The sequence below is a fragment of the Magallana gigas genome, chromosome 2 (genome assembly GCF_963853765.1).
Source record: "Magallana gigas chromosome 2, xbMagGiga1.1, whole genome shotgun sequence".
Classification (NCBI taxonomy): Eukaryota; Metazoa; Mollusca; class Bivalvia; order Ostreida; family Ostreidae; genus Magallana; species Magallana gigas.
The window spans coordinates 37,838,707-37,854,147 of record NC_088854.1 but is presented as its reverse complement, the minus strand read 5'-3'; the positions used below and the strand labels follow the sequence as shown (position 1 = coordinate 37,854,147).

Genomic DNA, 15,441 nt, shown 5'->3' with positions numbered 1-15,441 from the left:
AGACGTGTGACAATACCACACAAATACCAAAGCTTTATTATTAATCAAAACATCAATCTGACTAAATTACAGTATATATTTTCTGAGTTTACGAATATACTTTTATAAAATCACCGTTGCCTGATCAAACTAAATAAAATCATTGAACGTTACCCGTATGTACAAAAATGAAATATGTATTTCACTTATTTTGTCACAAAATTTATGTGTTATCCTCGTCATCTGAATGCTTACACATATTAACTAATATACAATAATGTGAAAATACCATTTATAATCAAAGTCAAGGCTCTGTGCTATTGTGCACGACCAATAACGATGTGTACTGAAATAATTTTTTTTTTTTTAAATTGTTCTAGTTACTTTACCCGTGTTTAATGTTTGTGTGAAGCTATTAATTATTATAATAAACGTAGAATGAAGCTTTGTCGTTCATTCAAATATTAGGCATCTTCGCTAGCCAAGGGTTTTCGGTCCACTTCGCTCCCCATTATGGGGAGCAAAGTGGACCGAAAACCCTTGGTTAGCGAAGATGAATAACTGAAGAGCATGGGAACATGAGCCCTCTTCATCGTACACATGTATTGATTTACATTCATATCTTCAAAAGGCAATAAAGAAAAAAGTATATTTGATATAAAGTAATTTCCCATATGTTTGGCTTACCCATGTCCAATTTAATACATGTAAGCGAGAATAAAATTATGTTGAATTCTTAGCGGTTTTATTGTCTTGTTGGTCGTCATTATTTAAAGTAATAGCATGTTGATGCATAAACCACTGATTTACAAAGAATGTAATTTTTTTAAGATGGTCAAAAACGGGAAAAGTCTGGTTAACATGTAGATTGTGTTTGACCAAACATTAAAGTATCGATTTCCTCGTCCGCTTCGTAACACGCGAGCGCAAAAAATGTAAATATTTAAAATGCTTATTTTTTGAAAGATATAGTCTCATAAGTGCAGCGTTGTGTGCATACAAATTGAGTAACGCGCGCTAGCGCGCTAAGAAAATTTGTATGCACACACCGCTGCACTTATGAGACTATATCTTTCAAAAAATAATGATTCAATGCTTAAATAACTGCAGTATCTTTTCACACACTTTACATACAAAAAATATTTGGAATGTAAATATTGTAGCATAGCATCTAGCATAAATAACCAACCCTCATGATTTAATATACCTATTAAGATGCACTCTTTTAAAATGCATACATTTGCTAGCAATCATCAACAAATTAATCATTTTCATTTTATTTTCTACTGTGTCACTCCCACTGCTGCTGATTTTAGACAGTAAGCGCTATCACGTGCAACCAACCCGTTTGTGATTTTAAGCTGGGCTCTGCTGAAAGCAGAGTCCTGGCTATAGGCAGACAAATCGCCAGTGTTACTATAAATAGCACAACTTCAAAAGTAAACAAAAAACCAGTGTCAAGGTAAAGCTTCCGCTATACCAAATAGTTACACAAAGAGCCACGTTTTGTCAAAAGTCTTGGCATTTTGTTTCTTTTTTTAAATTTCGAATGAATTGTCTATCTTTTTTAGTTTCCTTATTAATAACGTGTTTTTAAAACATTACTATGCATTTTGGACACATACAATGCGCATGAATTTCCATGAACTACTTTGCTGCGCGATGAAGAAATGGGGATTGAATATATAATGCTTGTTGCAAAATTCAAGGCAGCAACTGTTGAACTTTTTAATTTCTACTAGATAGACATATTTTTTGTTTATAGCCGCTTACAAAATTTGGTCGCTCTCCGACGCTTTGCCGACACTAAAAGCATGAGAGAGAGAGAGAGAGAGAGAGAGAGAGAGAGAGAGAGAGAGAGAGAGAGAGAGAGAGATATTTTCAGTCTTTACTACACAATATGCATAAAGGCACACCAAAAGAGCCCGGCTTTCAGTACTTCAGTACTTTGATTTTTTTACGGATTGTAAGATTTTGCATGCGTGACGTATTCATTTTTTTCATTCTAATGTCCTATATCTACTTGTTTCCTCTCACGGTGTCACTTCAAAGGCTCTAAACAAAATATGCTACTAAAAGTATAAAATCCCATCGTCATGTACTTTAATAAGGAATAAGGAATCATTCTTTGAGTATTATGAGGTGATAATTTTGGTCGGGGTGTGATCAAATCCAATAAAGCCCGAAGGGCTTTATGATAGATTTGATCACGCCCCGACCGAAATTATCACCTCATTATATTCAAAGAATGATTCCTTATTACTTATATTTATATAATTTTAAGCCATCGTACAATTAAATCTTTAACTATGAATAAGCAAACCCCGCCGGCGCCTCAATTTGGCGTCATTTGTATTATGGGTTATATAGTACAAAATCGATACGTAGTGTTATCACAGACAAAGACACTGGATGATGTAAATATAAAAGAACAAATATTTATATCATAGATGAAAAAGAAGCTATATATATAAACGGGCAAGGCGTGACGAATTGGTAACAAATTCGACTACTTTCGATAATGTCAATAATGTATGCACTGTTTATTTTAATTTAGTCGCCAAAAGGCAGTGGACATACTTAATAAATGGATTAAGATGTTATCTTCTTCAAAGGCCCCCATGATTCAACGATTGAAATCAAAGGCACACCGGGGGGAGGGGGGTCGGTCCAGTCGCAACCTCTCGGGCCTTTCCGGCAGGCTCGGATTGCCGGAAAGGGCCGAGAAGTTGCGATTGGGGTCGGTCCTGCCCTCGTTTGAAATTTTACTTTCATTATACAATGTTCTAAATATAGACATTTCCGATCAGGTCTTAGCTACGCGGAAATCAAAGCGAAACTTCAGATCATCGAAGGTAATATGATTTTACGTTATACTCATATTTGTAACATATTTGAGAAATAAAGTACGAGTTTTCGTGAATGTTGCAGAATAACCTCCGAGGTCGAGAAATGTTGTTTTGAAATATAAAAGCCGAGGCGTTAGCCGAGGCTTTTATATTTCAAACAACATTACTGAGGAGGTTATATCCTGCAGCATTCACGATAACAAGAACTTTATTTCTATTCTACTAACAGCCCAGTATATTTCATTATTATATGAGGTGATTCTAACATTGTAATATATTACATATAATACATATTATGCGGTCGTTCTAGCATTATATGCGGTAAACACAACATTAAATTATGTATTTCTCACATTACATACAGTATATTCATTATTATATGTAGTATTTCTGTTATTATGATGATAAGCGTTAAATATTATGTCCCCTGTTGTATAGCAGTTTTTCCCCTTATAGTAGCTTTCCCCCCCGGAAAACCTACTATATAGTAGCCTTCCCCCCCGGGGGAAAAAGCTACTATATTGTAGCTTTCCCCCCATAGTAGGGTTTCTCCCTCACGTTTTTGGTTCAGATTTTATAAAAAATATTTATGGAAATCCAATAAGGATTAAAATCAATGTTTCTACACTCCCAGGTTGCATACAGGTATATCTGCATTCATCTGTACAGGTTAAGTTTCGTTTTGCCGATTTATTATTTTTATAGACAATGCTGAAAGTTGAACATGTGTGTAATGGAATTACACATAGAACTTAATTTAGGTTATTTATTGAAAAAAGTTTTACAAGTTATACACTTATATGCATAATTCTGTGTTCTGAAATTGTATTAAACGAGAATGTTTTAAGAATTTCTTGATAAATTTATCAGACTGTTTGTCTGTTTGTGAAAATTTCATCCAGACTAAACCTCTGTTTAAGAGAAATTTTGTTTCCGATGTTTCAGAGCCCGATTTTTAAAATCCTATTATAATAATTATAGTGCATATTCTTTAGGGTCCAATGTCTCATAAACTAGAGATGACCATATCACCATATTTTTATAGTGGCAGTGGTTACCACTTGAAGATGACTCTGAAAATTTCAGCTCTCAGAGTAGGGCCCTTGATGTTTCAGGGCCCAATGATTAAAACCCCATTATAATGATTGAATGGTGTTCTGTAAGTGGGGACCCGAATCTCAAATTCTAGATATGACAAATTAACCATATTTTCACAGTGATAGTGGTATACCACTAGTAGATGACACCGAAAATTTGAGCCCCCATGCAGGGTAGGAGCCTTTGTTGTTTTCGAGCCCGATGTTTGAAATCCAATTATAAAGAATATGTATTTTTTAGGGCCCCATATCTCAAAAACTATAGATGACCACATTAACATATTTTTACGGTCATTTAAAAGTAAAAACATCATTTAAAAATACACAATCACTCATATATTTCTTTATCAAAATGATTGAAAATTACGTTTAATTCTGCTGCTTTTTTTTAATTTACGAACACAATTTTTTTAAAAGGTACGCGGGTAAAATTCATTATTCTTCAAAACATTTAATCAATTCATAAGATGACTAATGATATAATAAATAATTAGATAAATAAATCAATGAACTTTTATTCATAAAAGGATAAACCGAAAATCAAAAATAAATAACTAACCTAAGCGCATATATACGACGTTGATTAGAAGAAGAAGCTTATATTTTAAAAAAAAGTCAGCTCATCACAATATATGTGTTGGTTGTTTTTTGTTTTTGTTTTTGTTTTTGTTTTTTTTTAATTACCCTTGTTTAATTGTTCGAAGAAATAATATGGTACACAAGTAAATCTTTATTGCAAAAATATGAAACAAACAGTTTATTTTTTTTAGGTAATTTAATCGTATAACTTGATATATATAGCATCGTTTTCAAAATTGTATATTCATAAATCACGTTGCAAACTTTAAAGTGGAAAAATTAGCAAATAGTGAGTGACAATATAAAGTTAGTTCAGGCTCCATTTCACATTTTCCAAAGTAACCAGCAAAGATACTGACATTGTTCTAGTTGTGGAGACATTTCATTGTTTTTTAAAATGTTTACATCATAATATCTAGCGTTTCGTAGAAATGTGCTTAAATTATGAATATGCGTAACTTTAAAACGAAATAGTAAACACCAACTTTACACATGCTCTTAATACATGATTAAGATACCCCTTACCCATGATTTAGAACCACATCAATCAAAGTAAAACTAAAACGATTCAGTTTCTCATCATATCATTGCATCCTGTCTCCCGTTTGATATTTAGAAGAAGAAATATATAATTGTTTTTAAGATCGTCAATTCTAACAGTATTAATTTAAAATTGATAGCCTTTTGGACGAAGGGAGTAATACATTTCCACTTTTTATTCCATTCCTCTACAAAATTAAGTCAAGATTGGTCAGTTAGTTCCCTGGGAGAAGCTTATACATTGATGGTAATACATTGGAAAATTAATGTTCCAAGCCGGCGTATTTTCACTCAAATGTGTTCTCACGTGTTCATAACGTCGAAGCCAAAACTGTAGATAAGCATCGATTAGATGAAAAGATTCGAGGTATTCCGAAATCCGTGTAAAAGGTGTTCCAAAAAGGGGTGAGGACAGGTAAAATAAACGATGATGACACATGCATGTTATGAAGGCGCATGCCTTAGTTCATTTTTTGGGTTGAAAAACCATGTATTTTATTCTATGTATTAATAAATGCCTTTTTTGTGAGAAATTAATATCATATCAGTTATTGCAAATTATTGTCACGAATGGTCCGCAATAAACATGGCCGGAAAGTAAGAATGGGGGAAAATCCACTATATAGTAGGTTTTCCGTGGGGGTAATCTGGCTATAAAAAGGGGGAAAGTCCACTATATAGTCAGCTTTCCGTGGGGGAAAAACTGCTATATAGTCATTTTTCCGGGGGGAAGAACTGCTATATAGCCATTTTTCCGGGGGGAAAGATGGCTAGGGGGAAAAGGCAATATATAACACCGGTCCTGTCAGCATTTCGTGCGGTAGATTTTGCATTTCGTTGTGATGTAGACACAGCATTATATAATATAACCTCATATAATGTTGGAAGCACCTCATATAATGTTGGAAGCACCTCATATAATGATAAATGTACACAATATAGTGATATAACTACATCATATAATGAAAGAAGTACTGTAAATAATGGAAAATGCATACGATATAATTTAAAAAGACCTTATATAATAATATACTACCAAATATAATGAGAAGAACACTGCGTATAATGTTTAATCCTCATATAAGACAGTCCCGGCGTTCCATACAATACACATCGTTTTGACTGGAACTGACACGTGAAATTGACATAGTTTTAAAACTTTTTACTGTTTGAAGTTGTACTTTCATGGTCAGTACGAGACAAATAGGTATTTCTGATCTGATAATTTACTGATGACGTTCGTGGTATATTGGAGAATAATGTCCGCGGCATCTCTTTGATCTCGGCAATAACTGTAGTAGAATTTATAATACCTCATGAACACTACAGGGTTATTTTGAATCGGAATGTTACAAAAATTTACAAATTACAATTATTTTTTTAACTTAAATTTTCGGGAAAAGTGACCCATGGGCCCCATCGTATGGCACGCCAAATTCACAAAAAAGAGCTAAACATTGTTTCACAGTCGATAAACTAGGTTTATCAGCTGTTAGGTATAGTTTACGGATCCTAAACTATAGTAAACGATTCGTTAACTATAGTTTACATCTGTGAAACTATATTTCACGAATGTAAACTATAGTTTACGAAGGATAATCATAGTTTATCGATCTGTAAAAAACGTTAACAATAGATTTTGGTGATAAATATAGATTCACATTTGTTAATTATGATTTACAATCGTAAACTATAGTTAAGAGTTGTTAATTATAGTTTCACAAATCGCGAAACTACATTTATCACACAAATTCACAAAAATGAGCTAAACATAGTTTCACAGTCAAATAAAACTATAGTTAACGGATCGAAAACTATAGTTAACGACGTTAATCTATATTTCACGTCTGTAAGCTATAGTTAACGCGATAATCTAGGTTTCACATCTGTTAACTATAGTTAACACCAAAAACAATCATTTGCGATTGTTAAACATAGTCTATCTGATAAATATCAGCATTAGGAAACTATGATTAACAACTCTAAACTATAGGTCACGAATGCAAATTGTATCTGATAAATATAGTTTCACAATCGTGAAACTATATTTATCAACTCTAAACTATAGTTTACGAATGCAAACTATAGTTTACAGATGTGAATCTATATTTATCAGCAAAATCTATTGTTAACGTGTATTTCCAGACAGAAAAACATAGATTTGCATTCTTAAACTATAGTTTACAGATGTGAAATATAGATTAACGTCGGTAACTATAGTTTAGGATCCATAAACTATAGTTAACAGCCGATAAACCTAGTTTATCGACTGTGAAACTATGTTTTGCTAATTTATGTGAATTTGGCGTGCTTTAGATTTGTAAACCGTAGTTTACTGATCATAAAACCCTATTTATCAGGTAAACTATGTTTAACAACCGCAAATGATTGTTTTCAGTGTTAACTAAATTTTACAGAAGTGAAACATAGATTATAGCGTTAACTATAGTTTACAGATGTGAAATATAGATTAACGTCGGTAACTATAGTTTACGATCCGTAAACTATAGTTAACAGTCGATAAACCTAGTTTATCGACTGTGAAACTATGTTTAGCTCATTTTTGTGAATTTGGCGTGCCATACCATCGCTTATTGTCACTTTGTATCCGTTTCTATATCGTCTTTCATCTGAATTCATTCCCTGGTTCCTGGAAGGGGGATGCGTGATTTAAACAAATAGGAATTTTTGTAATTAAGAGTAAAAGATTTTAAAAATCCTATAATATCACAGTTCAAAATGATAGTATTTCCCCCCAAGTATTACTGTTTGGCACTAATTCCATCCCTTGAATAATTGATTGATTGGCCACAGTTTGAACGAACTTGCACTTAACCTTAATAGTCATATAGCTTTGACATTCCTTTCACTTATTTTTTTGGTCCAGTAGTTGTTGAAAAGAAGAATTGCACTCTACTTTAAGCTGCTTTTTCTTGATTACTTCTTTTGCCCATCAATTATATCAAGCCATGGTTCCTTTGCCAGTTTGGTTGGTATTGGTGTTATTCTGCTGTCATTTTCGGTAATTTAAACCCCCCTACCCCCCCCCGACAAAACATCAACAGATAAAACTACCCAAAAGCCATCATTAGCAATATATATATATATATATATATATATATATATATATATATATATATATATATATATATATATATATATATATATATATATATATATATATATATGTATATATATATATATGTATGTATGTATGTATGTATGTATGTATGTATGTATATATATATATATATATATATATATAATATATATATATATATATATATATATATATATATATATATATATATATATATATATATATATATATATATATATATATATATATATATAGAATAACTACATGTATATACAAAGAGAAAACGTCAACCATTGATAAAATGATCTGTTTTAAGTAGATTTTAAAAGTAAGTAAACAGTATTTAGTGCTTGTCACATTCCAATCTTTTTGAAACCTTGTATTTTCTTAAAAATTCAGTATTGAACATGTATGCGTTTACATAACAAAGAGTTGTGAACTCTGTATCTCGCCTATAACTCGAAAAATGACTTTTAATGACTTTCATTAACAATTAGATCAATATCTTGGTCAAATTATTCAAAAATGGAAAAATTACATTGGAAGATTTTTGGAGCAAATTGTGACCATGCCCACTTGTACAAAAGGTTGCATCAATTACTAATAATATCCTTAAGAGATTGGCAAAGGTCACAATTTAACCGTATTTGATATTGATAGATTGCAAATGTAATGTAGACTAAACTGTATCTGAGCAGATAAGCAGCTTCTTAGAAAATGTATAATTGTTAACGCACGACGACAGACAAAATAATGGCAAACTATAACACAGTGACCTGTGAAACATAAACAACATAAAAACTAATAGACGCAGGTTTTAATCATGTTTACTGCATGATCTTTTGGATCAGAAAATATGTCACAATTAAAATTCAAAGAAGACTTTTAAGCTAACTGATAGTTGACACATTCTATGACAATTGATACAAATTATGTCTTTTGTCAGACAGAAGTCATGCCAAGCCTCCTTGTGGCGGCGATTGATTTTGGTACAACCTTTTCTGGGTATGCGTTTTCTCTTCTCCACGAATACAAGAAAGATCCATTGAAGATCTCAACAACTACTTGGACCGCAGGTAGCAGAAATCTGGTGTCTTTGAAGACCTCGACATGCGTTCTGTTTGATCCGACAGAAAAATTTCATTCTTTTGGTTATGAAGCTGAGGAAATGTATTCCAACTTGGCCCTTGAAGATAAGCACCTTGACTGGTACTACTTTAGAAGGTTCAAAATGATGCTGTACAATAAGATGGTATGTATATATCATTATTCAATTAAATCATAAATATGAAAATCTGTATCTTAGCACCACCAAACTATTCCAGATTGATATCATCAATACGTGCTCTTAAAACAATTAAATAGCGGAATTAACTTGGATGGCTTATTTCACACAGAATAATCATATTTCGAATTTTGAGTGGGCCCTCTTGGTTTTTGTATGATGTACATGCGAAATATTGGTTTTCATTTTTCTGATATTGGCAAACAGCACATTAGCTTAACGCAATATTGTTTTCTGGCCAGTGGAAGTCTCAAGAATATGTATATACCTTGTATGATGCGTCGTATGGGAAAAATGCGGATTATGTCATTTTAAAGCAATGCCAGATTCTTTCACAGTTGCATTAAACTCCAAAAAAGCATTTACTACTTTAAAAGTAGTTGGGCAGCACTGAAAACAATTAACAACAAACAAAAATTAAGCACTATTTACATTGTAATTCACTACTGCAGAAATCATTTAATTAACTTTAAACTACAATATTTCTTAATATACAAAAAGTTACAATGTAATTAAATCATATTGATTATGTTCTTAAAATTTATAACAATTGGTTAAATTATTATACAGTCTCTGATAGGTGGGAGAGCCAGTTGGCTAAGCTATATTCTTTAAATACTTGTAGATATTAGAAAAGGGGAATATTGCTTTAAAAAGGTTAAGGAAACCCTCCAGATCCCTGATCCAATATGTATGGGCAACAGAAAGAGTTAAATGTTGTTACTGCAAAACAAACAATTAATTTTCGAAAAAGTATATTAAAAAATACAAAATAGACCAACTGAAAATGCTAAATGGTTTGACGTCAACACAAAATGTAAAATGCGCCCAGGAGAGTGTTCGAGGGCAAAATTTGCGTGTGGGACCTCAAATTCATAAAAAATAAACAATAGTATTGAAAATACATACTACAGACCCTGAAACGTACTACTACACCAAAAAAGCGTGCGACTTTCGTGCGAGAAACGTTTCGTGTAAACCGTTTAGCGTTTCGTGTAAACCGTTTAGCGTTTCGTGTGAATCGTGAAGCGTTTCGTGTAAACCGTTTAGCGTTTCGGGCAAAGCGTGCAGCGTTTCGGGCAAAGCGTGTAAATCGCTTCGGGCAAAGCGTGCGAGAAACGTGTGAAACGTTCATCAGATTTCATTCGGAACTCTCTGACAATTTAATTGTTTTAAAATAGCGCTCGTGTTAAACATTACTTTAAACTGTTTGTGATTGGCAAAACGCCTTTGTAGATATTCTCGTGAAAAAAATCTATAAGAAACCATATACTTATCTTTTTACAAAATTAAATTAGTTTTTAACAAACAAACGAAAGGTACGCGTATTGAAAGAAGACTAGTTACTGAGACTATTCGGCTGTGTATAACCAGCACACATAACCTTGGACATCGGGTAAGACTTGCACCTGGCTGAACTTGTCAATCAAACTCTGTGTATTCGTTTTCATTGGATGGTCACGCGTGTCTTCTTTTGTCAATAGCCAATAGAATTTTAATGACTTCAAGGTAGTCGAAATCAGTATTTGTTGATGCACACAATTTAAATGTTAGATTATTTAACATTAATTTGAACAAAATTAAATGTAAACATAGAAAGAAAATATACTGTTCGTTTCTATGAAATGCGGGAAGTAAATTCTTCTGAATCCCGATTAAAAATATTTCTACAAGTTATTATTTTAATTTTTAAACACTGATAACAGAAAACAACAAGTAATTAACACACTGAAGTTTTCCTTAAATGTACACATGCAATTGATTATTATGGGAATCTATATGCATGGTACTTAATTCAAATAGATTATGATCGATATAATGTACGCCGTTATGCGGGGCGCCGGTTATGTATACGAATGTTGAGACAAAAATTTAAATCATTTTTATTTTTTGTTCTTTCCGAAATCCGAAATAGTAATGACAACTTTCTTTATTGTTTAATCGATTGATTTTTTTTCTGTGATTTTATGTACGGAACATTTATTTACGCGAATGATACGACATAAAAAAAATAATCGGTTGTTTTATAGCCTTTTCCTAACATATGTGACTAATTTTATTTTATATAACTTTCAAAATTATCAATGTTAATAATTACAGGTTTAATTACTGTAAGTATTATTACATCGTATTCTCTGAAACCAATTAAAAACAAATCCCGCCGAATACTGTAAAACCGATTTCAGTTTGTAATCATACGGATTTTATTTTTGGTATTGAATATTGTGTTACGGTAACTTTTTTCTCTGGAATTTTTATTATTTACGGCACTTATAAGAATCATGGATATTTCTCTTGAGCAATAAATATATTATAGTAGTAGCATTTTTGGCTAATTCTGTGAATAAATAATTTTTTGCTTTAAATATAAGTACCAAATTAATTTTATTAATCAATTCAATACTTATGTACATATATGTTTCTAATATCAGAATTTCTATTATTTCGTGTTTTCTTAAGATTAATTCTTACAAACAGATTCAGGGTAAAAATCCGAGAGCACCCGAATCGATCAGGATAAAATCGTGTTCAAAGCGTGTGAAAAGCGAGCAAATCGTTTCGTGTAAACCGTTCAGCGTTTCGTGTAAATCGTTTAGCGTTTCGGGCAAAGCGTGCAGCGTTTCGTGTAAACCGTTCAGCGTTTCGTGTGAACCGTTTAGCGAGCGTGTAGCGAGCGTGTGGTGTAGTAGTACGTTTCAGGGTCTGAGCTTTCTTGTAAAAAATTAGGGTACCTTACCAGGCATTTCTGCAAAATACTAGAGTATGCAATTTCCTATATAATCTTCTTGAAAATACACTTGAATTGCTGATATAAAAATAAATACATCTACAGCACAGCGAAAATTAGAACTATATCTCCGCCGGGGCGATGCTTTGAACTCACTTTCTCAAGAACCTATACGCTTCTGGGAATGAGCGGCCACGGTTCTAACCACTCGACCATGTACACATATAACCAAATTCAAGTAAATTTTGATCATTTTAAAGTAATTATAAAATTAATATTTTTTATTGGAACATTTTATTACGACGAGATACAAAAAAGATTCTCGAGAAACGTGTCGTCTGATCATAAATACAATCATATACTATGCAAAGGACTATATTTGGTATGGTAAAATATCTGCCTCCAAATTTATCCAGTTTTTAAATAGTATCGTATAAAAATCAAATCTTCATGAATCATTGTACAGGGGTGGCCTATCACTTTAATCTTCATTTTAGTCATAATTGCTCATTTGCTGTTTATCTATGACGTCACCTAAATGACCAAATTCCCGCAAAAAACAGACAGACAACTTAAAATTTTGAAAGTTTACATTATTCGTAGTGATTCAAAGTAATAGATAGATGAGGATATAAAGGATAGACATAAAGGATAGACATTAAGGATATGTTAGTGTATACATGTAGTTTTTTCACATATGATACTTACAAATTAAATGTAGAATTTAAATTCGTTAAAAATAGTGATATAGTTTAACTGCTATATAGTACCTCTTTCGACACGGTATGACAACAGTCCATAGGTTACTTTAGGTGTTGAGTAGCAATCGATACCGATTAGATATATATTAGAACACAACGCTGACGTATTTCCAGGGCATGTAGCAACAGAGTGGTAATTGTTTCTTCGTTTTTTTTTTCAAATTGGCCAACATCTTTATCTTCAAAGCTTACCTGTTACTAAATATCTATATTGTTTTCTTCCCATTCCACTGAGCCAACACCCATTTTCTGTGCATTGTTTAAAAAGTGGAATGATACATTTTATCGTACACCCATCATGTTGACAAGATTATTGGCCCTGAAGATCACTTTAATTAAAATATCACAGGATGCTGAGCCGCTAGATTAACCGCCAAACATAATGTGATGATATGCTAAAATGACTAAAAGAAAATTTAGTACGTTCACTCAAAAATGAATTGAATCATTAAATCTAATATAATATCTTTTGTTACAGGATTTAACAAGAAAAACCCTTATTGAAGATGACCAAGGAAAGACAATGGAAGCAATAAAAGTATTTTCTACTGCAATTGGTTATCTAAAGGATCAACTATTGACCAACTGCAAAAAGCAGATGACTGGCATAGAAGAGTCTGATATAACGTGGGTTTTAACAGTGCCAGCGATTTGGGACGACAAATCGAAACAATTCATGAGAGAAGCCGCGGAAATGGTTTCATACTCTTATCTATTTTACTTTATTTTACTTTCTGATAAATGATTTGTTATATTTGTTTTAGCAATAGTTTTTTCACACACAAACACACACAACTCTTTTCTAGGTTGGTATATGTCAAGATAAGTTAGTGATTGCCCTGGAGCCGGAAGCAGCTTCGTTGTACTGCAGGCACCTCCCACTGCATAAAGACAGCGATAGTTCTTCTTTTGGGGCCTTTAAATCTGGAGAAAAGTACATGGTTGTTGATGCTGGAGGTACACACGTAACCTAATAACATCATTATCTATCACTAACATCTTTAGAAGTACTAGTACATGTATTTGATTTCAAGGTATAATCATTTCAATCTAGGTGGAACAGTAGACATCACTGTCCATGAAGTTAGAGACAATGGATCTTTAAAGGAACTCCATAAAGCTAACGGGGGCGATTGGGGTGGAACTAAGGTAGATGCATTGTTTACAAGTCTCTTGGCCGATATTTTCGGCAAAGACGTCATGGAGACCTTCAGCTCTGAAAACAAGTATGATTTCCTAGATCTTCTGCGGGATTTCGAAACAAAAAAGAGAACAATCAGTCCCGAACTAAATGAAAAAGTGACTTTTAATATCCCATCCAGTTTGTCAGAAACAGTTTGCGTAAAGAATCCAGGAAGCAACATCAAAGATGTTACATCAAAATCCAAACACAAAACCCAAGTGACCTGGATTAGAGATAAACTCCGAATGGATGCAGAACTAATGAGGGCGCTATTTGATGAAAGTTGCGAAAAAATAGTTGCTCACATTAAGGAACTTTTCATGCAATCTTCATTAAAAAATGTGTCATCCATTCTACTTGTAGGAGGATTTGCAGAATCGCTCATGTTACAAACGGCAATAAGAGAGGCGTTCAAAAATAAAACCGTTATTATACCACAGGAAGCTGGGTTGGCAGTTTTGAAGGGAGCGGTATTATGTGGACATGAGCCCCAAAAAATTTCTGGTAGAATTTGCAGATATACATATGGAGTTGAAGTATATGATATATTCGATAGAGCAATCCATCCTCAATTCAAAAAAGTCATGTTAAATAATGAACAACACTGTAAAGAGATCTTCCATATTTATGTCCGTGTTGGACAAATAATAGAGGTTGGGAAGCCGCAAGTGAAAAAAACATACACAGTATCAGAACCAAATCAAAAGAGTATTAACTTTAGGATTTTTACTTCAAATAACAGAGAACCAACTTATACTACAGACGTTGGTTGTACACATTTGGGCACGCTTACGATTGGCACGCCAGACACATCCAAGGGACTAGATCGAGGAGCCATTTTCCACATGACGTTCAGCGGAACTGAAATTGCTGTCACAGCGGTTGATAAAGATAACCCGGAAAGAGTTGTAACGACCAAAGTTGACTTCCTTGGCTGATTTAAGTAATCAATAGGAGAACTGAAAATATGATCACTGTCTAACTAAAGCAAAATAAATCAGAAAATTCTTCGATTATTTGAAAAATAAATGTTTATATATTTAACTAATATTTACAATAGTATGTGTTGCGTGAATTTCATTCTTATTTGTTTTTGAGATCAATAACGAAACAAAACGATTGTAACCGTTGATTTTGTTGTTGTTTTTTAAAGAAAACTTTGATGTTTATTATTTAATTGAAAACTGTAATAATTTAATCTTTTTCATTGTTAAACATGAAGAGATATTCAAAGTGATAAACGAGATGAAAATGGTTAAATTGGTTAAATTTTCGAAAAAAAAGTTCATTATGAACTTTTTACGAGGTAGATTTACAGGATTGTTTCATTTATTTCAATT

At 32.7% G+C, this 15,441-nt stretch overlaps 1 protein-coding gene across 2 annotated transcripts; it reads left to right on the top strand.

The window, feature by feature from the left end:
* Window positions 1-2,743: 2,743 nt before the first annotated feature.
* Window positions 2,744-15,223, top strand: LOC105342735 (heat shock 70 kDa protein 12A-like). Of its 2 annotated transcripts, none has more exons than XM_066076413.1 (5): window positions 2,744-2,834; window positions 9,091-9,396; window positions 13,397-13,615; window positions 13,725-13,875; window positions 13,973-15,223. In XM_066076413.1, the coding sequence occupies exons 2-5, from the start codon at window positions 9,100-9,102 to the stop codon at window positions 15,037-15,039; spliced, it is 1,734 nt and encodes a 577-aa protein (XP_065932485.1). In that variant the 5' UTR covers window positions 2,744-2,834; window positions 9,091-9,099; the 3' UTR covers window positions 15,040-15,223. The 2 variants fall into 2 exon arrangements, with proteins under 2 accessions (XP_065932485.1, XP_065932486.1); XM_066076414.1 differs by having other exon boundaries at window positions 2,790-2,834; window positions 9,095-9,396.
* Window positions 15,224-15,441: the final 218 nt, after the last annotated feature.